The 27,905-nt window shown below is 45.3% G+C and overlaps 1 protein-coding gene across 1 annotated transcript; it reads left to right on the top strand.

Annotated features, from left to right (window-relative positions):
• The first annotated feature begins 425 nt into the window (after positions 1-425).
• Positions 426-27,905, top strand: LOC131592252 (V-type proton ATPase 116 kDa subunit a 4-like). The gene is made up of 21 exons (XM_058863645.1): positions 426-854; positions 2,714-2,919; positions 3,388-3,466; positions 4,268-4,362; positions 5,388-5,513; positions 5,870-5,964; positions 6,709-6,835; positions 7,441-7,523; positions 12,024-12,117; positions 12,702-12,914; positions 13,193-13,343; positions 14,081-14,220; positions 14,518-14,675; positions 15,123-15,216; positions 17,658-17,776; positions 18,735-18,951; positions 20,505-20,612; positions 22,512-22,646; positions 23,595-23,712; positions 24,728-24,899; positions 25,830-27,905. Exons 1-21 carry the CDS (start codon positions 506-508, stop codon positions 25,921-25,923), a joined length of 2,973 nt encoding a protein of 990 aa, XP_058719628.1. The 5' UTR covers positions 426-505; the 3' UTR covers positions 25,924-27,905.

The raw sequence follows: 27,905 nt of genomic DNA, 5'->3' as shown, positions 1-27,905 counted from the left end.
TGTACCTCAATTATAGTATGTAACATCTCCAAAGAGGTACATCTGCCTTGTAACACTGATTCTCTTGATTGCTGCTAATAAAAACTTTCCAAATAGTTACAATTTAGTCAGCACGAATCAATTCCGTTTATTACACCGTGAAACCCTGCCTCATCAGCGGGAGATAAGCCTTTGGTTTTATGAGGGGCCAAACTCCTCTCTGGAGCCCTTGTTTTAGCGGCTGAAGTGGCAGAGAATCTATACAGCCCCTTTCCCCCCAATATTTGTTATGTCAAGGGGTGGGAATCAAGTTCCCTGTCAGCGCTGCCCCTGCTCAGCAGAGCCCCTGCCCTCCCAGCCCTCTCGCTGCTCTTTCGCTCTGCCCCTGCGCCAGGAAAATCATTAATCTCCCATTGTTTCCCTGTGCTTCCCAGACTGCCTTCAGCGAGGAAAATCCGCTGAGGAACCGCCAGGAGTTGTTTCCACCTGCCCGGCGCTGAGCCGAGCCTCCATCCGGAGCTCGCACATGCGGCTGGGCACACGGCTGGTGCCTCGGGTGCCCGGGGGTGGTGACAGCCAGCTTGTCCCCTCTGTTGTCAGTCCCAACAAGCCGCCTGCTGCCACAACACCGCGCACGGCGGCGGTGACCGAGCCACAAAGCGTTCGGTCCCATCCGCCCGGGGGCTGTTCTGGGACGGAAAGGCTTTCCCTCCGCTGGTCCAGACCAGTTCTCACCTTAAAAGCAAAGGTTTGCCGTGTCCCGTGTGGCAAGGGCCATCGTGCGCTGCTGTCCCTGCCACCTGCGGAGGGAGGGACGCCGGGGGACGCCGGTCGGTGGCCGGGAGAGGCCGGGGAAAGGAGCGCGGTGCTCGCAGGTAAAGCCCGGTGACACCTCCTGAGCCCTCTGGCCGGCGGCTCCCAGCGCCGGGACCCGCCCGAGGCCGGCCCGGTTTAACCCGCTCCCATGGGAAACGACAGGCATTTCTCAATTCGCTTTTTCTGCCAAAGACAAAGCTGGGGGCGAGGGAGAGTAGGGACGGGCGGGTGGGGGGTGATGCTGGCAGAAGTATCGGTGGCCAGCAGGTGCTTTTGGACAAGCCTCCTGCGTCTGCAGGAATAGCTGAGGGGTGAAAGCTCTGCCTTCCTTGGAGTAGGTATTTCTGTCATTCCAAAGCAATAGGAAAGTGAGCTTTTGGAGTTTTCCCTGACAAATTACCAAGGAAGAGTAGAACCCTGACTTTGGATGGTTTGAAGCAGCTTAATTAAGATACTTGTAAATATTTTATTTGAGTTTTGTTCTATTACTTCTAAGGATTTAGCACTTTTTTGATGGAAGCTAACTGCAGGTTCAGAAATACAAACTGCTTTAGATTATAGTTTCTTCACACTTTTCAGTCTAAAGAAATTAGGATTGGACACTTTGATGATCTTTTAAACTTTTTGATTCACCTGCTGCAGATTTACTTTCATGAGTAGTGAGTATCTTGCAGCTTTTGTCTTTTTTTCCTGTGAAAAATACAGTTTGCTGAAAAATGTCCAACCAAATTTAAAATGTATGTACTTAATCCATTTAAGCTGGCACATGATATTTTCTTTAAACAAGCTATTAGTTATTATATATTGTATTTTTAGCATTTTAAATTTTTGAGTGAATGGGTACAGAGAATAGGAGAAGGAAAATTCCCAGGACATTTGAGCAAATACAGACCTGTGACTATCATGCTCCTGTTAATCAAGCCTTTAATATCTTGTGAAATGCTTCTCTTATATTAAAGATGAATCTTTTGGATGTTATAAAGAGAATTCATAGGATCCACAATGTATAAAAAAATACTGAAAGACAAGGGTCATAGAGACAGAGGGGGTTAAACACAATTGACTTGCTACCCTTGTCAACAAGAAGTGAGGTTATTAAGGGATTTTGTTTTTCTATTTATAAAGCAGAGGCTTGCTACCAAATTAAATGCATGCAAGAAGTGTATCTACTTGCATGTTTTCCTCTGGAAAAAGATAATTATGGTGTTTGTGCATGCTGATCAGTAAATTTTGTGTGAGAACAACTAAAGACAATTTCTATATTCAGGTTATTCAAAGTAAATAATAATAAGCATAGAGATGACAGGAAATTTTGTGCAATGCATGTTATTTCATGTATCTCATTTTGAAAACAGTCCCTTATACATTATGGGGAGAAAATTCTTTTGAAAACTTGAAGTTTGTTTTCATTTAAAGAAAAGAGTCTGCTCTTCTCCCCACGCCGGTGTAACATGCTCCAGATGGGTTTGCAATGTTCACACTATCAATGAAAGTGATAAAAAACCAGTCAGGCCTCTTTCACTTTAATTGCAAGGTAAAATTATTTGGGTTTGTTTTGTTGGTGGTTTTTTTGTTTGTTTGTTTTTTGTCTGTGTGCTTAAGGCAAAGACAAATCTAGTTCTTTCCAATCACAGCATCCAAAACCAAAATACAGAGCCTGAGTGCAGTGGTCTGAAGTGCTTAGGTCCAGCAGAGGACAGGGCAGGGTGTTTGCTCATTTGTCACAGGAGACTGGTGACCCTCCTCTTTCCCTGTGGCACACACATACTTCAGCATCTATCACTGCTCTGATGGGGTGAAGCCTCATGTGGGTTCAAGGAGGCTCTTAGAAGGTGAAGAAACCCTTTTGGAGGACGTGATGGGTAGCACTGGGTTATCTTCCAACATTTTCACTCAGTGACCTCCAATGTTCCTGCAGAGCTTGGCTCCTTCCTGCCTGGGCAAGGAAGAAGGTGCTGCTACCACAAGGAATCCCAGGGCCTTCCAGGTCAGAGAAGAACGGGCGAGATGGTCTCTGTCTTCCGGAGCGAGGAGATGAGCCTGAGGCAGCTCTTCCTGCAGGTGGAGGCTGCCTACTGCTGCGTGGCTGAGCTCGGGGAGCTGGGGCTGGTCCAGTTCAGAGATGTGAGTAGTGCCTGGCTGGCATGCTGAGCTGTTGGAGATGTGCCCCAGGGTGTGCTTGTCCTTACCTCAAAGCTCCTGGGGAAAGATGCACCTGTAGGGAGGCCAAAAAGTCCATAGTGAGAGCGGGGCTGCTCTGAAACCCAAACATCGTGCCGAGACTTCACCCACCCCTGAGTCCCCATCCAGTGCTCTGCATGGCCTCTGCACAGCCTGAGAACAATCCTTTGCATCGCCAGGACACAGGAAGTGTCTCCATGAAGGGCCCTGTGTGACTCCTGCTGTCACAGCCAGGTTGTGTGGAAGGCCACCAGGTCCCAGGCCATGAGGCATTGTCCTGCCAGCAGGACCCTCTCAGACACACTGGTGTTGGCCATCTGCACCAAAGGCACTCGTTCTCCGCTGATGTTAAAAATGAGCACAGCACTATGCAGCCTTCAGCCCCAGGCTTGTTTTCCCTCCTGTTTTTAGCTGAATGTGAATGTCAACAGCTTCCAGAGAAAGTTTGTGAATGAAGTGAGAAGGTGCGAATCCTTGGAGAGAATCCTGCGTAAGTAAACGCTTGTCAAATGCAATCGGCTTCCTGCCAACTGGTGGTGTGGGATTTATTTCTTTAAGTGCTCTCACACTGGGGAGCAGAATTAGTGACAAAATGGTGATGTTTTCATCTGAGCCCCTGGAAATGTTTTCCATGCGTCAGCTAATTACCACTTCACCCCATATGGGCAATAAATTGTTGCCCCTGTTTTGAAAATGGTTAACTGAACTGAAAGGAGGTTAATTAGCATTTATAAAATCACAAGATAAATCTGGGGCTGGGCAGGAGGCTGGTCCAGATAACCTGACTCTTACACCAGTGCACCAGCTCTTGGCACGCACTTCTTGTGGCCAAGGGCTTCAGCCTTGGGATAAATCCTTGAAACCCAAGCAGCAGAGCTTGTGATTCCCACTGTCCTGTGGATGTGTGTCCTGGGAGCTCTGCACTCTCCCCACCGCTGTAGCCATGGTTGCAGGACTTGGCACTGGTGGGAAAGCAGTGGAACCCGAGCTTTCTGCATGCCTTATTCATTGCCCCAAATAAAGGGGGCCACTTGTGCCAGGGCTGAGGGCTGCCCACAGGGGAGTGGGTACAGTGACTTCAGAAGAAACAGCATCTCCACTGAGAAAGGGGGCTGGGGGTGTTCATTCCTTGGTGGCTGTGTATATGCACTGGGGTGATGGCCCTTGTATATCACTTAATCTTGTCACACCTCCACGGGATGCCTTGGCCCTGGCTGAGCAACAAGCTGGTGACCAGGATGATGCAGCAGGAATGATTCTATGTTGAGACTGCTGTGCCCTCTCCTTGCAGGCTTTCTGGAAAATGAGATGGAAGAGAATGTTGAGATAGTCCAAGGAGAAAAGTACCCAGAGACCCCCCTACCTCGGGAAATGATTGATATGGAGGTACAGAACTTGGAGTGGAGCCAGGGGAGAGAAAGGCTGTGCAGCAGGTTGTCTGTGTAATGTGCTCGGTAGAGCCCTCCCTGCAAGGAGGAATCTGGTGCCTGAGGCTGGCACAACTCTCCCTGCCCAGGGAGGGGCTCCCCAAGTTGCTGCCTCAGCACTTGGGTTGAGGCCGGTCCTGTTGCATATTCCTAAAGGAGCCCAGGCTTTTTACCATCCCCTGTGAAACATCCCTCTGGTCCCACATATTAATGAAAAATATTGCTTTCACAGAATGTCCCCATCATCCTATGGGAGAGAATAAGAAGGGTTTGGTGTTTTACCAAGAGACCTGATGTTAGAACCCACTTCACTGCATAAAAAACCCATGACTGCCTGTCCTGCTGGGTTGTGATACTGGGGCCTGACACAAATACTTGGGTCTCGCTTTTGGATGTGCAAGGGATGCTTTATTCTAGCCCAGCTGGAAGAGCAGTTTACTGACAGGGTAATTTTAAAATGCTGCGTATGTAGGTGACCAGAAAGGAAAATCAGGCTTTCCAAGGGCTTCAGCTTCACAAGCAATTTGGTTTCCTGGTGTGTTCCTGGTCTCATGTCGTCACCTAATTTTTGGCCTATAGCTAAGGAACCTAAACTAATGTAGATTTCTTTTGTAGTCAGTAAGCTGACAGCCAGTCAGCCTGGGGTGTGAGATGTCTTGAGGAGCCACAGAGGTACCCAGGCAGGCTGAGACACCTACACCACACACACACACCTACTTGCCTATGCTTGGGTCAGGGGCATCAGAACTTCAATGCCAGAAGAGGACAACACACCCATCAGGGATTGTTTGCAATGGAAAAATGATGCATTTGCATTGATGAATATCTTCCTACAAAAAGTGTTTATCTAAGTGTTTATTGAACGCTTCTGTATTCTCCCTTGGAAAAAAAAATAAAAATTGTTTTTCGAGATTTGGTATCAGCTTGGGAAAGAGCCATTGATCTGCTTCAGGGTTTTTCTGGATGTTCTTGGACCCTAAACAGACAGTACTGGAGAAACTTGAAGCTGAGCTGCTGGAAGCCAACCAGAACCAGCAAACACTGAAGCAGAACTTCCTTGAGTTGACAGAGCTCAAACATCTGCTGAAGAAAACCCAGGACTTCTTTGAGGTGAGAGGCTCTTCCAACAGAGGTTCTTAAAAATACTTGCACTTTCATTTGGTATATGTTGCTTTTAGAGGTCTTTACCACAAGCCATTATGAAGTTTGCAAAAACACCTCAGTCACTTTGGAGTCTGCATTGCTCCGTGAGTCAGTGGGGCTCAAAACCTTAGCTCACAAATCTCTTTGAAAATACCATTTATACTTTTCCATTGCTAATATATAGCTTACTTTTATTGGTTTTGCTTCCATCTGAATCTCTGTGGAAAGCTACCTTTGGGGAAAAATCATTAAGAGAAAAAATGTGAAAATAGTTTTCAAACTGGCAATGCTGAAGAGCGTTTTTTAAAACTCGTGTTTTCCAGGCAGAAACCAATCTGCCAGATGACTTCTTCAGTGAAGACACATCTGGATTGCTGGAGCTGAGAAGCACTCCTGCTGCTGCAGCTGCCAAGCTGGGGTGTGTATTGGTGATGGCCTTCCCACTTGTGCTGCATTGCTGTGGCACTGGCACAGCTTCCTTCATCTTCTTAGCAGAGAGTGCTCACCAGCCTCCTCTGCACAGCTGTTTCATGAAGATAAGAGAGTGAATGTCCTCAGAAATTATCATCAAAACTCTGGTCAGGTTATGGGTCAGTGGGACAAATAGACTTCTACTTCCCGACCACCAATTCCAGTGATCCTTCAGTAGGTATTGACTGAAAATTGTTATCTTAAGACATCTCACCCATGACTTCTTGGCTCAGGCATCTGGCTACCAGCTTGGTCCTTATGGATGGATGTCCAACCACAGAAAAAACCATGGTATTGCACTGGGCTGCAGTCTGATGCTTTCTCAGAAAAGGAAAACAGGAGAATAAAGATAAACCACCACTTCAAAATTTCCACCTCCTGCCTGTGCCATTCAGGCACTCTCGTTTGTGTGACTTTAGACATCTCTCCATTCTTGCATCTCTAGCCAGAATTGTCTCTTCACCTGCTAGGTGAAGATCTAGGAAAGTTTTCTTTAAAGAAAGAACAATAGGATAAAGCCAGTAGATTGAGATGAAAGCCAGGCTTGAGCAGGGAAGGTTTTCCTAGGAGTGCCTGCAGCAGCAGCAGAGTCCTGGCTAGCACAGACTAGAAAACAAGGGCTCCTGTGTGCTACAGGTCCTAAAAGGCATAGAATGGGCTTATAATTTATTTATCTTGTAACTCTGCTCAGATTCACAGCAGGGGTAATAAAGAGGGAAAGGATGATCCCCTTTGAGCGTTTACTGTGGCGAGCCTGCAGGGGAAACATCTACCTGAGATACACAGAAATGGACACCCCCATGGAGGACCCTGTGACAGTAGGTACCAACCTGGCTTGCTTTCCTCTGCCCTGTGTGGGTGCTTGTGACCTGCAGACAGAAAACTGGTGAGCTGGGCTGTGCTGCAGCACTGGCTGCCTCTCCAGAGCTCGGTGTCTGAGGGCAGACACCCTCAGGGGTGAGATGAGAGAGGGGAAAGGTGGGATGGTTTGAGGATGGGAGATGTTTATTTGACTTTGCTTTCCCCATTTGTTACTGTTGAGGTGGTTTCCTTTTCCCGCCTGTCAAGAGGCACAGGAAGCCTCACAGGGCAGCTGTATTACAGGGACCACCATGGAAGTGGACTGTGGTTGTGCCCACCTGGAGTTAGCCATGGAGGGTCAATTCCCCTTCGTGTCTCTGGGGTGAGCCCCATGCCCCAGTGGAACTCTGTCCCTTCTGCTCCACATCGCTCCTTCCCCCATAACCCAGAGCTGCTGCCCATGCCTGTTTCCTGAAAGAGCACGTGGGGAAAACACTGCTGGTGGGAATCTGGGGATGGGGGATAAAGGCAACCAGTGGAGAGGCTGCAAAAAAAAAAAGGTACCAGCTTTTCTGCACTGGACCAGGGGTGTGTTAAATTCTGCTTGAATTGTGTGTTGCAGAGAGAAGAGGTGAAGAAGAATGTGTTCATTATCTTCTACCAAGGAGAGCAGCTTAAACTAAAAATCAAGAAGATTTGTGATGGGTAAGGCAGGCCTGTGGGCAAGTCACAAAGACTCCCATAGAGGTGGTTACTGGCAGTCTAGGCTGGCTGAATTTGGAACTAGATACCAGATCTCCAGCTCTCCAGCTGTCAGCTCTGCAACCAACCTCCCTTCCACTCCTCAGCTCTGCTGCTCCTAGTCATGAAAGACATCCATCACCTTGGCACTTGGAACTTGAGATCCTACATTTTCCAAAGTGGCATACAGCTCTTGAGAGCTTTAGTTGCTAGGTTTTTAACTTGGGGCATCTAAAAGGGGACTGTTTTTAAAAAAATACTCAGCACTCTTCCCCTGAAAATCAGGGGCCCTAACTTGAGGACCGAAAACATGGTAATCCTCAACTTGCTCTCAAACCTTTCTGCATTTCTTCATAAAAAGATGGTGCTGTAGTTTATTCAACCCTTTCTCCAAGGTCTTTGAGCAAAATCTGTGTAATCAGAGACAGAGCTCAGGAGAGAAATGAAAGCTTCATACAACCTGACTTGTTTCCACCCTGTTAAGCATCGTGAAAAGATAATTCAGGTTGAATATTTTGTTACTCTTTCACAACACTGATGACCAGTGATCTTTGTTTCAGTGAAAATCAGATTTGATGAGAGGATCTGTCTGCTGTCACCAAACCCATTTCAGGTATAGCCCCTCAGCCAGGCAGGACAAGCCAAGAGCCTGAAGGGAGAGGCTGAGGAATTGCTCTTCCCTGACATCTGCACTCAGGGCAGGTCTTTCCTTACATCCTGCCTTTAATCAGAATAAAAGCAGGTAGATCTTTCATCCAGCTGGGATGACTGACTTCAGTCCCAAGAAGTGACAGAACCCTGGGGTCTGTTAGTAGTTCCTGCATTGGAATGGTGCCCTCCAAGATACCTTCCATGAGTTGTGGAGGGAAATGCCCATCCAGAGAGAAGTTCAGCCCTCCTGGGGTGGGCATATGTCTATAAAGCAGTCATGGACATGAGGGAAGGCTCCAAGCTCTCAGTCATTAATTTCTGATCCTGAAGCTCAGACATCCAGGGAGTTCTGCCATAGCCATTGTGCAGGATCAGTCTGCTGCTGCCAGTGGTCTTTGAGTTTTCAGCAACCCTTTTTCTCTTTCTGGATTACAACTTCCTGCATATAATAGAATCATAGAACAGCTTGGGTTGGAAGGAACATTAAAAATCATTTAATTTCAACTCCCCTGCCATAGTCAGGGACATCTTCCAGGAGACCAGTTTGCTCAATGCCCCATCCAACCTGGCCATGCCCTTGTAAAACATCCATCTCCAGCTTTCTTGTAGGCCTCTAGGTACTGGAAGGCTGTGTGAAAAGCCCTCCTTGGAGCCTTTCCTTCTCCAGGCTGAACAACCCCAATTTTATCAACCTTTCCTCATAGCAGAAGTGCTTCATCTCTCTGATCATCTTTATGGCCCTCCTTTGGGCTTGCTTCACCAGGCCCACGTCCCTCTTATGTCTCATTTCTTTGCTTGCATTTTAAAAGCTGTTCAGAACCCTTCTCCTCTTCAGCATGGGCAGCTGCTGGTGGTGAATGTTTCCCACTGGACTTTCCCCTGTGCCGATGGCCTTGCGAGTCAGCAGGTCATACATTTAGAACTGGCTGGGGTTGCCCATGGAGTGCTGGAAGTTCTTCATTTGAATGTATTTTTTTTTCCCCTGCAGCATTTAAAATTCCTTGCAGTCAAATTTTTTTTCTGGGATGAGAGTAGAAGGACAAGCGATGCAATGCCTATCAACGTATTCATTGTTGATTGACACCAAAATCACCCAAACCATAGGCACAATCTTCTGCATCTAGGGGTCAGGCAGTGCTGGAAATATGAGCAGATCCCTGCAGGAAGGTTGTGATGTGCAAAGTTTCTAGGAGCTAGTGTTGCAGATGTGTGTGGTGGTAGGTTTGTTGAAAGGAACTTAGGCTGGTTTCTCTCAGTCTCTCTTCTCTCTTTGTCTCTTCTCTTTCCTTGTAACCGAAGGAAAATGCACCTACCAAAGACAAATCCACAGAACACTCTTTGCAGTGCTAATGAAGTCATCTTTTATGCTCCTTCCTACTTTCAAATTTTTTGGTTGCTAATATGCCCATATACATAGACGTTTTCCTGTGTGGCAGATTTCTAGATGTATTAATCCTCTGACACTCCTTTTGTGCTCTGTGGGCCATCAGCCACCCCTGGTACCCAGACCAAGACACCTTAGTCTAGTCCACCTCTAAGGCAGGGTTGACTATACCTAAAGCAGATGGCAGTGTCATTCCAGCCCCAGCAGGATATTTCTGCTTAGCACTAAGTCATCATTCATGACAAGTAAATATCCTGCAAAAATCATGGGACTGGTCTAAGCCAGCCTCCTGCAAGGCAGGCTAAGATTTGTTTGCAGAGCTGTGTGCCTCAGGTTACACTTGTAGTCCCTGCTTGACTCTAATTGGTAACATTAGCCTGCCAATTTCATGAGCATTAAGTCCATGCACAAATTTATTAGTGAAAGGTGTAGAGGGAGCAGGAAGGAGGAAAACGTAAGAATTTTTCTTTTCCTTCTTTTCTTGCGGCTGCCTCAGTACTAATGTGAATACTAAACTGGGTTTATCAATGTAAGGATTCCCTGCTGAATTCTCCTGGAGCTTTCAGAGATGTCTGTGCCATTAGGGCAAAGCTGATACTCAGTATGCAAAATGGCTGTTAAAAGATCAAAGCAGCACTGCTGCAATAACGTTACTGGGAATGGGGGAACTGTACAGCATGGAGGAATAAGCTTTCAAGTTTGATTAAAAATCCTTATTAAAGATGAACTAAGAGCTGTGAAGAATAAGAAGATGGAAATAATTAGGTAGGGTGAATAACCTTTGGAAATGAATACCAGGTGTTGAGTGAGGAGAAATTCAATCCTGGAAAGGGAAGTTTAGCTGGGGACCACGTGCTGTCATTACAGAGCTCTGGGCTGATCTCTAGGAAATTGCAGCATGTTTTGCTCAATTTGCAACTGTCCTCACTTATATGTGTGCTGGAACTGATTTTTGGAGCAGGTGGTGAAATATCCTGCACTCAGACAAAGCCAGAATATGATGCTTATCTGTACACAGAGCCTGCACATTTTTGTCTTTTAAGCAGAGATAGATCCCTATGACCCCGTTACATCTTTTAATTCATCTCATATGCAGAAAGACAGCATTTTAGCAGCCCTAACTCAGTGTATCCATGACAGGATGGTGGAAATGTGTTGCCTTAGGTCAGGGGCAGGAGATACCTGCTCTGCAAAGAGGAGGGATCTCTTCCTGCAGATCCGATGGGCAGTATCAAAGTGGCAGGAGTGGCACATGCACTAGATATCACTGAACAAGCCAAGCAAGAGAAAAAAGAGGGATGTCTGCTATTTTAGTTACTGCAGCACCTCAGCTCAGTTCAGGCTTGCAGGGAGAGAGCAGCAGCAGTGGCTGTAAGGTCCTGGGGGGAGCTCCTTGTGCTGGCTGTTGTGCACAAAGAGTCCTCTGGGACTTGCTTTGCAGGCAGGACAGGTAGCTGCACACTTCTCAGAGAGGCATGCATTTCTAATTGTCTGTGCGGGGATTGTGTAGTGGCTGTACAACACTGCAGTGTGCTCTTGTGGGAACACCTTTACTCCAGAGTGACCTGCAGCTGGGCTAGAGAAGGTCAAGTTGTGTGCTACAGCTGAAGCAGTAACTGCATGGAGCTAAGATTTTCACTCACGTTAGAATCCTACATTGGTCATACCACACTAAACAAATCCCCTAAATCTTCCAAGCAGAACCTTGGGAGTAAGCTTATAAAAGCTTTTTCTATGCTGGTTTTTCTAAGCTGATGTAACAGATACCACTCTCAGGTGTTTAAAACCCTTCACCTATCCTTCCCTTGCTCCCAAGCTGTGTAGCCAAACAAGTAGACCAGAGGCAGGCAGCCATTCTCCTATTTTATCCTGGAAATGTAGTCCTTTTGTTTGTCTTTACGGGGTTATTTACTTATGCAGCCTGCCTGCACAAAGGGAGTTTGCTTGCAGTGCAGCAGTAGCTCAGCTGAAGCCTTCTCCCAGTGCCTGCAGGAGAGCAGTGCAGAGACAGGGATATGGTATTTTCCCAGCCTCGGTGCAAGAGGGACATCTGTTGGCTGCTGTGTTAGCAGGGCTGCCTTTGCCAGATGGGCTTTTGTTGAGTCTTCTCGAAAGTCAAGCAGCTTGTGGACAGAAGGGAGGTCCCTATGTGTTAGTGCTGACCTCTGTATGACATCAGATCCTCTGTATCACCTAAGACAAGGAGGGTTTTTCTGCTAGAAAAGGCGAAGGGATCCCTATTCTCACCGAGGGATAAAGGTAGCTACTTGCACCTTTCTGCGAGACCAAGTTGACTTCATGGTACATAAGACTATCCTGCTGGGTCAGGAATGAAGTCCAGTTTTTCTGCCTTTGAGCTGAGAAGAGTAGAGAGGAAGAAAACTCAGTCAAATAACAGCTGTTTCTCAACTCTCTCTTACTGAGGCTAGATTTCGTGCCACAGTCTATCCTTGTCCAGAGTCTGCCACCGAGCGCCGAGAAATGCTTGATGGAGTCAACACAAGGATCGAGGATTTAAACACAGTGAGTGGAAGTGGCTTTACTGAGGACTAAACCCTACAAGTGGGACCTGCCCAGATATTTGTCCTGCCTGAAGCCATGCTGCAGACCACGCAGGCTGTCTTCCCAACACCTTGTCTTGTTATCTCCATCGTTCACTTACACAGCAGCACTGTGGTGGCCACGTGATGCATGGAGTCCCAAGACCATGAACTGTAGTTCTGCTCTTGGGTGTGACGTGCCCCAAGTTTGTGGCACAGAGCTGCCTGCAGGAGATGGCAGCTTGGGAGTATGTGGTGAGATATGGCCAGTCTGTAAGCAGCTGAGTAGGGAGCCAATCCCACAGCTCAGCAGCTCCCAGTGGTCTCCTCTACGCTTAGAGTGACTCAGGACTATGCAGGGACAGTCCTTGGTGAGCAGCTCTGTGCACCTGGTCTCGAGTGATCCTGTGTCCACACCTGCACATGCTGCTCTCCAGGATACCCCATGCATTCACACAAACAGCTCCTCTTCATCAACCCTCTTCCCCCTGCCCTCTCCAATTAACTGAGCAGATCATGCCCCCCGTGCTTCCCTATCCTGAGTGGTGCCCTGTGTTGTGCTTACAGGTGATAACACAAACTGAGTCCCACCGCCATCGGCTGCTGCATGAGGCAGCAGCCAACTTGTGGTCCTGGGGTATCAAGGTGAAGAAAATCAAGGCCATCTACCACATCCTGAATTGCTGTAACATCGATGTCACCCAGCAGTGTGTCATTGCAGAGATCTGGTTCCCGGTGGCTGACGCTGACCGGATAAAAAAAGCTCTCCATCAAGGAATGGTAAGAGAGCAACATTTTGGGTCCTTGAAGCTCTCACCTGCACTGAATTGTTTACATGTTGAGCATATGTTCAGACAGGTCTGTTACTGTAATATGGGGCTCCCTTTTCTGTTTTAAGTTGAAGTTCTCCCATTGTAGTTTGACCTTTCATCTTTTGACGGAGCTTAAGGTCAACATTAAATGTTAGCAGGTTTGTGACAGACCTCTGAGCCAGAAGTGGTGTTGTGGGGCCAGTTCTTCTATCCACTCTGTGTCTGTCCTTGTCACTGGGTTTTCAGGAACGCAGTGGCTCCACGATTGCCCCCATCCTCACTGCCATACACACCAGGATGGCACCACCCACCTTCAACAGGACCAACAAGTTCACAGCTGGATTTCAGAACATCGTGGATGCATATGGCGTGGGCAACTACAGGGAGATGAACCCAGGTGGGAAACACTCAGCTCAACTTATGCATCTGGTTTGCATGAGCCAAAGTGTTTGAGCTCTCTCACTATCCTAAAAAACATATTTGCTGCTGATTGAGAAATCTGAGCCATATTGGAGTTGTTTGGTGCATAGGCATGGATTTTCTCAGGCAAATAATTTGGCTGCTGGTCTTCAGTAAATGATTGTGATGGAAATAAGGAACTATACAAATACAGGATGGAGAACAAATGTTGAGGTAGCTGTTCTGAGGAAAAGAACCAGACTCCTAAGGAAAATGTAAATTGAGCTCACTGTGTTCAGGCAAACAAGGCCAAAAGCAACTGAGAAAATTTTGAAACAATGGTAGAGACTCTCAGACAAACCACTGAGAATTAATAGAAACCTAGAAATGGGGGCCTATGTGAAAGGATGAGATTAACTCAGATTGTTGAGGCTGAGCTGGTTGAGAAACAAGATAATAACCTTTAAATACATTTTTTGTGTTACAAAACAGAATGCAGTTGTCTATACATGATGTTTATTATGGTAAGACAACAAACAAAGGATAAAACTTCAAGGAAGATACAGGTCATACAATTGAACATTCTTTGTGATGGTAAAGCTAGTTCTGCACTAGATCTGACTGCCTGCTTTGAGGGCAGTACCTGTAAGGAACAGCCTGATGGGGTAGAGTGCTTCTTTGATGAGCCCTTTTTGTTTAGAGGGAGCTGAGTTTCTTGACCTTTCCCTCCTGCAGCTCCCTACACTATCATTACCTTCCCCTTCTTGTTTGCGGTGATGTTTGGGGACTGTGGCCATGGTGCTGTCATGCTGGGCTTCGCACTCTGGATGGTCATTAATGAGAAGAGCCTTCTGGCCCAGAAAAGCACTAATGAGGTGAGTACCAGGGCACTGGTACGCCCTATCAGCATGGGGAAAGGCTCATCAGCCCCCTCTGATAAAGGGGACATCCAGCCTCCCAAAGGCTGTGTGGAGATGGCTCAAAGACACCCGAGAGGCAGAGGTTTGACAATTCTACCTATTTATAAACAGAGAGCCTAAGAGACCCAACATTTTCTATGAATAATTGTATATATACAAATTAGTACAATCAAGTCTACTTGTTGGTTGAGGCCCACAATTGATGGACCTACAGGTACTACAGGTCACTGGCACTGCCTTCTCCCCCTGCAGATCTGGAACACCTTTTTCAGCGGGCGCTACCTGATCCTGCTCATGGGCATTTTCTCCATGTACACTGGCTTCATCTACAATGACTGCTTCTCCAAATCGTTCAACTTCTTTGGTTCTTCCTGGCATATCATCCCCATGTTTAAAAATAACACTTGGAAGTAAGTGCTAAATGTAAGAGGGAAGTAAAAACACACCAAATGGAGCATGTAGTCTTGGAAAGAGAGACTGCCTGTGTGGGGAAGGGAAGGACTCCCTGCTGTGGATGCAGTCATGAATGAATCAGAGGTTTTGTCTGACACACACAGATGAACTCACTATTGAAATGGAAATGTAGAGTCCCCGGGAACACGCCTGTTTGTTCAGGCACTGATGTGCATAAAAATCTGCAGGTGTCCAGGACTGATGCACAGAGAATTACCAGTGTGAGGGAGGCTGCCATTGTGTGGGGCCCATTTACATGCACACAAGTGCAGGATAACAGGTCACAGAAAGGCTGGGTCAGCCACAGATATCCTGTGGTAGTCCTCAGCACACCTCACATAAATATACCGTGGGCTTCAATGGAGAGATTAAGCTGCAAAGGTAATTTCCCTTTCCTCTTGTAGTAAGGATGTGCTTCTAGACAACACAGTGCTGCAGTTGGATCCAGCAGTCCCAGGAGTCTACTCTGGAAATCCATATCCATTTGGAATAGATCCGGTAATTAAACTAAATTTCTCTAAGATAATTTGTATTTCAATCCTGTTTCTACATATCAGGTACATCAGTAGTTCCCTATACTCTCTCCTGAAGCTGTGCTTTTCACTTCTTGCTCTTTGTTCCTTACACAGTTGTTGTGGCTTAGCCCCAGCCAGCAGCCAAGCCCCATGCAGCCCCGTGCTCACTCCCCCACCAGTGGGATCAGGGAGAGAATTGGAAGGGTGAAAGGTGGAAAACTCGTGGGTGGAGTTATAGACAGTTTAACAGGGAAAGCAAAAGCTGTGCACAGAAGCAAAGTAAAGAATCAAGTCATCTCTTCCCATGAGCAGGCAGGAATTGAGCCTTCTCCAGGAGAACAGGGGCCTATCACATCCAAGGATGACTTGGGAAGACAAATGCCATCACTCCAAACATCCCCTGCCCTTCCTCCCTGCACTCTGTACACTGAGCATGATGTCATATGGTCTGGAATGTTCCTTTGGTCAGTTTGGGTCACCTGTCCTGGCTGTGTCTCCTCCCAGCCTCCTGTGCACCCCCGGGTTCCTCACCAGCCTCATGAAAAGCAGCAAAAGCTTTGGCTCTGTGTTAGCCCTGCTCAGCAATAGCAAAAACATCTCTACACCATCAACCCTGTGTTCAGCACAAATCCAAAATACAGCCCCATACCAGCCACTAGGAAGAAAAATATCTCTAACCCAGGCAAAATCAGCACATTCCACCCCTTATTCCATACTATTTACATTGTGCTCAGGTTCCACACTATTCAACACAACTTTATTAAGCACCATTTACTCTCCCATTCATCAGTCCTTCTGATGCTTTCCTTTAGCAATTAATATATTGCTGGTTCTGCACAGACAGCAGCAATATGTTAAGTAGGAAGAAAGTTTGATTTTCCTGGAGAGTGGTCTTGTGCTGCAGTCTCTTTTCCACCACACATCTGCTGGACTCTGTTTCCTTACTTGAGTACTTGACCCATTCCAGAGATACCTCGCCAGTTTGAAGGCAAACTTTCAAATTTCTTGCAATCTGTTTGTTGCATGGAATGTAAACTAAATGCCAGTATATATAAACTTAGCCACATTTTCTTCTCTGTGTCCTATTTCCCTTTTTTTTGCTCTGTCTTTAGCATGTATTGAAATGTACTTTTTAGCATCAAGCTTTCCTGCTTTAATCTTCATATTAGCCAAATAACCCCTACCCCTGCTGGTTGCACTCTCATTTCAATTGGTCACCCAAAGAAACTCTGTCCTCCCCTTGTTTTCAGAGACATTGACCTTGTAGTCCCTTTTTTTATAAACTCAGCTTGAAAGCTCTGCCCAGGATGTGGGCAGTCTGGTTCAGAAAATCACTTCAGAAGCAGCTGAGTTTTCTGCATGTTGCCCTGATACATCGCTAATTTAGGTTGACCTAGACTACTTCTTCCAGCCTGGCTTCTCCCTGTTTAAGAGTGTAAAAGTCTTGTCTGGGAGGGAAGAATGGCTGAACAAGTGCTGGCAGGAAAGAGGTGGACTGGAAGCACCAGCCCCTGCCTGACCCTCTCTGAGGAGATAATCTGTGTCATCTGCCCTGATGGCTCTTTGCATTTTGCAAATCTTGCTGGGATGACTGAGGTGTATCAGACTTTATGGAAAAAAAGTCACCCTGAAATGAGGAAGCTAGGCAGTCTCTTTGGTATCCAAAGAGGCAAAGCACGTCAAACATGCAAAAGTGAATGTTTCACCCTCCAAATAATCCTGTCTTCCTCCTTTCTCTTCAGGTATTGTAGTCAGTGTTTGAAAAGGGATGTCTACTTACTGTCTCTGAGGACAGAAGACTTTGGGGTCTAGGAAGTTTGAGAATAAAGGAGAAGCAACCTTGAAGCTCTGTAGCATAAAAAAGGGAGGACTGAGAAGGGATGTATGTCCTAGCATAACTAAAAAGGTAGTGCTGAGGGGCAGGCAATAAGCTGAACTCCATGGCCGAAGAGTTGGAAAGAGTTTTTTCTGTTCAAAGAAAAAGTTTGAAAATGCTCTGTCCTCAGTAGTTCTCTGGTGAGGGTGGAGCTAATTTTGGTTGCAGCAGGAGGGATTTTCTCATGCCTTTCCACTTTTGCTAAAGAAGATGACTCAGCCTAAGGACAGGAAATGACACAGAAAAGATTTAGGTTCTGCTACCAGCCTTTGCAGTGGTTTCTGGAGGACTGAAGCAAAGTCATAGGATCATTTTAAATCCTTGTTATTTCCTTTGTTTAACAAAGTCTAATACTTTATACATTTTAGATGAATACTTTGGCAGAGGGAAAAGTAATAAAAGGAACATCTAGATTTCCATGCCTTGCTACCCTAGAACTGGTAGGAGTAAATTGATGGTGTGAAAGCAACAACTTCCACAAACCTTTTATTGATCAAACAGCTGCAAATCTTGTTCTTCTCTCTCTCTCCCTGTTTCTTTACCCAAAGATCTGGAATGTTGCATCGAACAAGCTGACTTTCCTGAACTCCTACAAAATGAAGATGTCGGTTGTCATAGGGATTGTGCACATGATTTTTGGGGTGATACTCAGTCTCTTCAACCACATGTAAGTTCATTTCACCAAGCCTGTTGCTGCAGCAGCACACAAGTCCTCATCACTAAACTGGTGTCCTTCATTCAGAGAAAGCCCCATATTTTGGACTTATGACTTGACCTATCCCCGGTGTGAGTAGAAATGTCTTGTACACTGACTGACTCACACAATGGTTGATACAGTGCTAAGTCCAAAGCACAGCCATAACATTGCTGTATTTTCTTCAATAAACTCTCTTTTTAGCTTACTGCCTTTTTTTTTCCCCTCAATTTATTCTCAATTCTGAAGAAATATTGAAGGACACTAAATTAAAAAGATGTAGCACCTCCCACTTTCGATAACTTTTCTCTTGAAAGACAAGCTCTTTTGGCCTAAACCAAAACACACTGAAATCTTGCAGAGTGTGTGCATGTGCATTTCACCTAGCTTAGCAGCCCTTGGTCAGGATTTGTGGGTGTGCTTCTCTCTATCTCTGCCTCTGTGTTTTGCAACAACAAATATAAAATGGTGATAGAGTGCAGGGGCTGACACTGTCGTGTTGAGAGGCTCTCCGAAGCTGCAATGTGTGTAGTGACCTTCAAGGACAGAGAATGTTTCAGAGGACCCTACAGGATTGATACTACACCTTTCTCAGCATATAATGCTCAACTTTGTGAATATGACATTTTTTGAAAATTGGATAATTATTAATTGAAAATAAAACCCTTTTATTTCAGAGTAATAATCTTTTGGGGTGCTGAGACTGGCAGGTCAAGTACAAAAATCTGAAGATAATCAGTATAACAGAGCTTTTGTATTTAAACAATGGTTTTCATTGATAAAGCCTGTAATTATGGACTTCTTTCTTGGCTAGTGGTAGTTGTAAATTTATTAGGTTATTTTCCAAAAACTAAGTACTGCCAGACTTGGGTGTAAACTTGTATTAATATCTAGTGTATTAACTGTAGTTTCCTTTCTTGATTCTTTTCAGCTACTTCAGGAAATACATAAACATCATCCTTCAGTTCATTCCAGAGATGATTTTTATTATCTCTCTTTTTGGCTACCTGGTCTTCATGATTATTTTCAAATGGTGTCATTTTGATGTCCATTCATCCCAGAGTGCACCAAGCATCCTCATCCACTTTATCAACATGTTTCTGTTCAATTATAGTGACACTTCAAATGCTCCATTGTATCTGCATCAGGTATGGATCAAGCAGCCTGTGGTTTTGTGTTTGCAGTGGGTGTTGTGGAGAGTGGGCATAAAGATACAGGCTCAGAAGTTCAATCACAAGTGTCAGTCACAGAAATGAAGTTTATTCTTCTGATATTTGTGTTGGCCTTGTCAACAGGGAGGAGAGAGCAGCTATCAGTCAGTGATGCAGAGGAAATCTCTTTGCTAGTGTTGTTCTTACAAGAATAATGATGCAATTGCAGATACTACTGGGGGAAAAAATCAAAGTGTGAATAGAGATACAAAGCTGTATTGCAGGCATGCTGTCCTGCAGTCTGGTCACAATGCTAGAGACATCTCCCTTTCTTGATAAGTTCCTATTTCATCTTTGGAAAACTTTAATACTTTATATTTTCACTTAAAGTGGAAGTAGCTAGAGGATTTTCTGGCAGCTTTTTGTCAGAAATAACTCCTCTTGGGAGTTCACTTTAAAAAAAATAAAAAGCAAGCAAAAAAATCTCCCCTAAGAGAAAACTTGTTTTAAAGTCATCTCTATTTATATTCTCAGAACATGGATTTTTTTTTTTTCCTTTCTTTCTTTGATTGATTTTACGTCAGCAGCATCAATGAAGAAATCTGCAAGCAAGTGCTGCATCCAGCCACATGTGTGCACCCACATTTACACAGTTGCATACTGGGCACTCCAACATGAGCTCAGTTTTAGGGAAAGCTGGTGAGTCAGAGTTAGTAGACAGCCCTGATCAGCTCCAAGTAGCTGTGTTAAGGATTCAGGGGAGTTTGGAAAAACACAGCCTTGCCAACCTTCAAAGGTCTTTAGGTAACATTGTGCTTTGTAACAACCCAAAGCTTTCCCAAGGTGGCAATTTTTTCTCATATTCCTATCCCCCTGCCCCACCAGGAACAGAATGTGCTATCTGCCTGGATAGTCTGAATGAAAATATTGTATGAGCCCAAACATAAGGTGATCAGACATCTGAACCAGCTTTGAAAAAATGCAGAAGTTGTGGTTTAAGGTTTCCTTTGTTTGTTTTGTTGTTTTCTGGAAGTACAGACAGTTATGTCAGGACAGCAATAGGGGTGCCATACTGCAATGTAAGCACACCTTATATTGTGGGGACAATCTGTTACCAAGCCTAAGCTGTGGGGGTTCAATTCCTCCTGGAACTGCAGATGTGGAGTAAATCCAGGGCAAGACTCGAGTGACTTGGCTCTTACTGCAGCCTTTCTACACTGATCAGAGCAAGGCAGACTGACTGACTCACACAGAGTTAGGACATTCACTTGGCACACTGAGCAGCCAGGTTCAAGTCCATAGCATGGGATTTTGGTAAATTAACCCTTTTCAGTATGAAAGCCTTTCATCTCCAGGTCTCCAACCATCTCTAGCTGAACACGCTTTTCTCACAAGCAGAGGATGCACAGCCAAATACAATAAATACAACAGGGAGTTGTATTTGTTATATTAGAAAAAATTACCATTATATAGACTCAGATTTCTAAACCATAAACATGTTGGCTAAAGGCAGTAAAGAAACATTTTGCTCTTGTTGTTTTGTCTTTTAGAAAGAAGTGCAGAGTTTCTTGGTCATATTTGCTCTGATTGCTATTCCCTGGATGCTCCTAATTAAACCTTTCATCCTCAGAGCCAACCACCAGAAAGCGCAGCGCATGGTAAGGGATGTGGATCAGTTAGGGGGTGATTCAGTACAGCAAAGAAAAAGCTGGGGAGACAGACCCCAAAAACTCTTTGCAGTGATGTAATTCTGTGTTTCTCTGACCTCAGGCTTTCTCTGACCATTTCAAAGTCATAGGCCCAGGACATGTGTATGGACATGTCTAAACTATCTAAACTAGAATCAGAGAATGGCTAAATTTGGCAGGGATCACTGGAGGTCATCTGGTCCAAACTCCCTGCTCAAACTGGGTCCCCTAGAGCTTGTTACTCAGGTTTGTGTCCAGACAGCTTTTGAGTATCTCCAGTGAAGGAAACATTTCCCTGGAAGCAGGAGCTTTGCTGGCAAGGGCGGACCCTATTTGTTAAGCTGACACCAAGCTCTTTCACCTGTTGTACCCAAAATCAAAGAAGATTCAATGAAGATTGAAGTGCTGGTAAAGTCAATTCAGGGAAAATACCTCATACAAATGTCAGTCCACAATCTCCACAAACCATTAGTTTGCTGCTCTGTAGAAATGGGGCATCTGTGAAAGTCCTGGCCCTGGAGAGAGCAACAGTGCTTGAAGGAGAGGCTTGATTTAAAAGCTGTTGCATGCTTTTTAGTAGTTCTTTCTTCCTTAAGTGATTGCCTTCACATTAACAGAGCCCTCCTTCCCATGGGCTCTGTGGTTTGCCTACAGCTTCTCAACACACAACTGCAGCAGCTGCAGTTTCCCAGCTGATCATTAATTCTCTCCTTTATTACACTAACAGGACTTTCCTTGTCAGTCAAGATTTACTTCTCTTTATAGTCACAGTTAGTGCCTGGAGTACCTTTTATAGGGCACAGATGTTTCCATCTGAAGAAGGAGATGCTGGTTTTGCTGCTTGACCTTTTCCAACCCAGTCACTTCTGACCTATAATTGAAAGACATGTCCCTGGGAGACCTTTTCAGCCCTTCCTCTGCTCTGTAATTTCTTCTTTCATTCTTCTGGAATTTGGATGAAGGCTTGACATGGCTGGCTCCATCTCCTGCTTTTATGCCAGGAACATCTGACAGGTTTCACCCACCTCCTGTTGTGCCCCCATATTTCTGTTCCTAATTTTCATATGTTAGCTGTCTGATCATATCCTACATTCCCCCAGATTTATATGTTTGCAGCAAAGTCTGTTTTCTATGCTGACATTCAGGTTAAGCAAAGATAAAGCAGGTGTGACAATCATTACTGCTGTAATAGGAAACAATATGTTGTCAGGAGACTTTTCCCATGAAACCTCCTGGAGGCTATAAAGGGTGACAAGGCAGAGCCTGACAGAAGCCATGAGGTCTCTATTTGGTTATGCTGTATAATAGGACCATTAGATCAGGTTGTTCAGGCCTCTAGAAGTCCTGTAAATAATAATTGCAGAGAGGTTGCCATGAGGTTTTTGTCAATTTAAAATGAGTCAAGAGCTTTGAATTTTATTTCTGCCAATTTCCAAGAACTGTGTGACCTTCATCAAGTCATATGATCCTCCCAGGTTTTGTTGCTATTTCACTTGACACTAATTCCTTTGATTTGCACCCATCTAATTGGGATCACCAGCTTTAAAGGTAACTCAGTTTACTCATTTGGTGATAAAAGTGATGGATCTTCTCATGGTGGGAACAAAGAGTGCCTTGTGACACTAGAAACTAGCTACAAAATAGTTGGAATCACTGGAATATGCTCTAGGATGGAAAATATTTAGGTAATATTAGCCATTTGGTGGGAATATTCAATTTCTGTGGTCCATGATGACTACTGCTGAAACTTTTAGTTTTCATGATATAATCCTCCATCTGTTACCCATCATGAGGTTATTGAGGGAATTCTGTGCCATGGACTTCTTCATTTTGGTATCAACCAAACATGCTGCATTTTGTTTCTGAAAGATCCATTCTCAAGCCATCTCAGGAAACTCAGGAGGTGAAAATGAGGCAGATGTCCCAGAGACTAATCACTCCAAGAAAGCTTCCCAGGGAGACCACAGTGGTGGCCATGAAGGACACGAGGGTGATGATGAAGAGGTAAGAAAATTTGGACAGAAAATTGATCAGACAAACACAACAGTAGAAGACACAAAGTCAAGCAGAAGACTTTTGCAGAGTTGTCCGCCCTTCTTTCTAAAAAGATATCAACACACGCTGTTGTAACAGTTTGTGTTTCCAAACAGAGTAGGGTTTGAACTTCCATTGAATTAATTCCTCTAATTTTTTCCTTTGTTTTTCCCTGGTGGTGGCAGGCATTCTTGCAAACCTAAAGCTTCTGTTTCCTCAGGGGTGGATGTTTCATTTCCACATTGCACCCAGAGAAGGTCAACCCTTTACCAAGAGTCAGTGAGCTTTCCTACCTCGAAATTGCGAAGGAGCATTTAAAGCTGGCAGACAAAATTGTTGACTAGGGAGAGAATCCCTCCTTTGGCAGATATTGTCAAAAGCTTCTACATTAGGAAGCAACACAGGAAAAAGTGACAAAAATATTTGTAGCACTTGGGAGTATCAACAATGTTGAGTGTGGATATGGCTGGCTGTTCCCAGTCACAGGGAATCTTCACAGATTTGCTTATTCATTATCATGAGATACAGTTATTCAGTGATATCTCCCAAAATGTGTATGCCCATAGGCAGATAGTCTGAAAGCCCCTATTATACATAAGAATTTCTGTCTCTATAAGAAATCACAGTCTGGCAGCAACTGGATTGACATTTAAGGATTTTAAATTGTAAGAGTGGAACATGAGCTGTTCCCCAAACATTTAGTTTTCACTGGAATTGTATTTCTTCAGCGAGAATGTGTGGGAAGATCATACAGAACTGGCACTTTTCAGAGCAGTCTCTTTTCCTGGGAAATACCATTGTGCTGCTGAGGACATACCAAGAAAAGGAGTACGAAGAGCCTTTGGTGGAGTGTTGCTGTTAGCCAGAAAGCCCTGAAGTGAGAACTACTAAAACTTTCTTGGTTTCGTGTTCTTTCAGTTCAATTTTGGAGACATATTTGTCCACCAAGCTATCCACACCATTGAATACTGCCTTGGCTGCATCTCCAACACAGCCTCCTACCTGCGACTCTGGGCGCTGAGTTTGGCCCATGCACGTGAGTGATTGTCCCCTTTCAGTCTCCTCATGCTGGACATGGCTTCTGCTGGTGTTTGACTATTCCTGCAAATTTCTTCATGAAATCCAAATTTCTACTTGTGGACATTTATGTGTCAGGATGTTTTTCTTCTGGTTAGATCACTCCAAGTTTTTCATGGTGGGCATCTCAGTTTTCAGAGGTGATCCCTGACAGCTCTAATTACATTCACTGGCTGGGGCCCCTTTCCTGTGCTGCTCTGTAGGCACCCCTCTGGAATAGTCCTCATGGTGTGTGGCACGGTGAGAGGCGCAGCCCACTTGTGTAGTCCAGTCCAAGGAGGTGAAGACAGCATGGGAGCCATAGCTGCTTTTCCCAAGAAGCTCTTGTTATAGCCTTAGGGTATGCAGATGAATGCCAAAATTAATTGAGACAGTTCTTTCCATTTTGTTCAGCTAAAAAGAAAGAAAAGGTCTGGCTCAAGAGCTTCTGGAATTTGTCATTTTCACTGGGATTCTTACCAGAAACGTTCAGTGGAACATCACATTCCATGAGAAATATTTCATTTCAATGAAATACCTTTCAATGTCTTTTGTCTTGATTTCTGTTAAAAATAGATGCTCAAATACTAGAAATTGCCTCAGGCTGGAACTTAGATTTTCAGTGCTTCTAGTTTTTCTGAAATGTTTTTTATTAATATTGCTGTAATGCCTCTGGCTAGGAATTGCACCTGCCCCAAAGAATTGTGCACACAAAAAAAGGAAAACAGAAAGAGGGGGGCTATGGTGTGGTGTGCCATGGATTGACAGGTGCAAGCTGTACTTCTTGTCACAGAATTGAGCTTAGTAGGAGTTGGGTGAAAGCTGATACACATTAGCTTTACATGAAGAACAGACCTAAAGAAAATAAAGCAACTAAAAAACTTAAGGGCATACATGTTCTACAAACTGGGAAAAATGGGTGAGCTGGCAGACTGCATGCTATGTCTGTCCATAGCTACTGCTCAGCACTGTTTTCCCTTTATTTCCTCCTGCAGAGCTGTCAGAGGTCCTTTGGACCATGGTGATGCACAACGGGCTCAGCAGCAGCGGCTGGGCAGGGCTCATCGCCATCTTCATCATCTTCGCAGCATTTGCAGTGCTGACAGTAGCCATCCTGCTGGTCATGGAGGGGCTCTCAGCCTTCCTACACGCCTTGCGCCTGCACTGGTACGTGGAGAGGTCCTCTGGAGCTTTTCCAGATCAGTCTTTGGGAAAGAACAGGCTGTGGGAACAGGTGGGCACAGTGTTAGACGTGCTGTGCCAGTGCATTGGACCATTAGTTGCCTTTGGCAAATGAAGTGAGGGAGACTCTTCCAAAGGGAGCTGAGAGATCCCTGCTCTGACCCGCTCCCTGGAGCAACCTGCTTGTCTTCCTGCACGTGTGGTGGTGATCAGCATGTGAGGCAAATGGCAGGCTGCAGGTCTGTCCCAGGAAAAATGCAGAGCCACTGAGACCCCTTTGAGCTGCATGACAAGGCACAAAGGCAGCACAGCCACACCACTGGCTGTGGATCCCACCCAAGGATCTTACAAGACAGCTGCCAAGGGCAGCTTGCATCATCAGCCCAAGGTGAGCTTCAGCCTGCTTAGGCTTCGTGGCAAACCAGTTCCAAGTTAGCCATGTCGGCCTTGACTGATCATCAGTCCTCAGCTAGGGACCTGAGCCCCAGGCTGTGGTCTTTTTCACTGAGTAATGTCCCAGCACAAGTCATAAACACTGCCAATGCAAACCATGGTGTTGCTGCTGCTGGGCATTGTGCAGGGAGGAGGAGGTGTCTGTCTCCCACCGGTGTGCAACCAGCAGGTGGTTATCCCAGCTCTCAGAGCTGCTAGAGGCAGGCTGCCAGGCAAGGTTCTGCTGACTGGCCTCATGATGAGCATTTCCAGTCTGGCTTGATGGAAAGTCAGAGCTGATGTGTGCCACGTTGCTCCCTGGGCTGCCTGTGTCTCACTGCTGGTCCCATAAACGGCCTAAATTTGCAGCTTAGAGTACATCTTGTGGCCTCCCTTTTCCCATGGGTACCATGTGTCAGTCTCTTGGCTGGCTGTAAGTCCTGCCTTCAGGCAACACTGATGCCTCCCTCTGCTCCTCCCTAGGGTGGAATTTCAGAACAAGTTCTACGTGGGAGCTGGGTACAAATTTTCTCCGTTCTCCTTCAGTCACATCATCAATGGCACTGCAGAAGAGTAAAACCAGTGCATCACTGCTTCCCTCCTCAGACCAGGCTCTGCTTCCTTGTGGTGGCTCACTCTACAGAGTAGGGTACATGGGATGAAAGAGAATGGGACATGACCCTTGAAAGAAGAGCTGTAGATGAATATGTCCTAGCTACACTCCAATATACTGCTGTATCAGCCAAGAGCTGACCTGTATCGGCTGGGCTGGCTGGACCCTTGGCTGAGACTCCACTGATGTCTGCCAAGTACCTGGTCCTCAGCATTTGATGGGGTCAGCTGCCTACTGCGTGGTTGAAAAGAGGAGATGCAGTTTTGGAATTAAATTGGTTGTTAACAATCGACTCACATGCATTTTGCTCCATTTGCTGCCTTTTCATAGTGGTATGTTTCCTTCCAAGGAAAATATGTTTTGTCTGTGGTTGATCATATGATGTGATTAAGTCCCTTATAAGATTTCAGCCCTTCATTTAGCACACAATGCAAACCATCTCAAAGACATATCGTATTGCAGGCTTGCAATTTTCTACATGCTCTACTAAAATATCCCACTTTTTCATCTGATTTGCTCCAGGGCTTGACAGCACTGGATTATAGAAATGTACACACATCATCACTTAACAAAAGTGTTAGTTTTGTGCTGTGTAAACAAAAGTTTCCACATTGGCAGCCATTTTATTTATCTCTATTAACTTGTTTGTCACTGAAGACTCAAGACGACTCCCCTTGTGCTGTATTTTTCAAGATGTTAAAGCAGATTGTGTAGAAATGCTAATACCTAATGATCAGAAAGAAAAGTGGAATCAAAACAGTTGGCATGAATTTGAAGTACTGATGTACTGTGATCTTCTGAAATATTCATGAATTACTAATCCTTCAAACTGAATAGTGTTAATCATAACAGGCTATGTTTTTTTAAACCCTGAACTATGTAAAGAAAACAGAGTACACCAAGGGATTTGGAGTGGAGAGTGCTCCCTTCCAAGGGGTGTGACTGAACAAGCCCTTATTTTCAAAACTCACTGCCGTGATATCCAGCTCCACCAAAAATCCCACGTGGGAGTGTTCCCAGCAGGACACACAGTGTTATAGTCATCACAGGTTATGTTTCTGCAGTAGTCAGGCTTGAGAGTCTCCTCCAGCTACAGTGACAGGGGAGAAAATACAGCCCCAAGCCAAGCAGTTGTCCCAGTTTGTCCCTTGTGGCCTCAAGAAGCCATACTGGTGTTGGGCAGCAGTGACAACGAGGCTTTTTCAACAGCTTGGGTTGGGAGCAGCAGCTGCAGCTGAGAAAGGTGGGCACAGGAGCGTGTCCATGACCCGTGTGTGGCCCCAGGTCACCAGTCCTTTGGATGTTAGTAACCTATGGTACAGGAAAATCCACACAGACAAGGCTGCTGATGGTGTCACAGCTGCTCAGCATATGCACATCACCTTTGTTTCTTCCTTCCAGCCTGTTTTGTCTATTCCTACTCAGGAGAAAAGCTGTCTTGCAGAAAGAAAGGCCAAAGTAGTTTGATGCATTATCAGATGCAGAGAAAACAATTTGCTGTATGGAACAGCGAGTGGATTTTCTGCATAAACACATATTTTATCTTAATTGCAGCCTTCCATGTGATTGCAATGTAACTGAGAAGATGATTACCAGAAACAGATTATCTGACCCTTTCAGAGCTTCTTGGTGTTTGCTCCTTGTCTAAGGTTTACATTTTAAGCAAGAAAAACAAGTTATCCCGTGAATACCTCAGGTGACAAGATGGTCTGTTGTTTATTGTACTGAACAGCAACTCAAAAATTGGGCTTAATTCCGTATTCAGTTCTCTCTCTTTCTGTGTGCAACCAAATAACACAGCTTGTGTCTCACTTGAGCATTTGTGATATGGGATTGATGCTTCCCCACTCCACAAGAGGACCAAGCCCACTGATATTCAGGAAGCATTCAGATTGCTGAGAGGCAGGGTTGCACTGATACACTTTGAAGAGAGCCCTGGGTCTCAT

This window comes from Poecile atricapillus, chromosome W (genome assembly GCF_030490865.1).
Source record: "Poecile atricapillus isolate bPoeAtr1 chromosome W, bPoeAtr1.hap1, whole genome shotgun sequence".
Classification (NCBI taxonomy): domain Eukaryota; kingdom Metazoa; phylum Chordata; class Aves; order Passeriformes; family Paridae; genus Poecile; species Poecile atricapillus.
The sequence above is the reverse complement of the archived record's forward strand: the minus strand, read 5'-3'. Positions and strand labels throughout refer to the sequence as shown.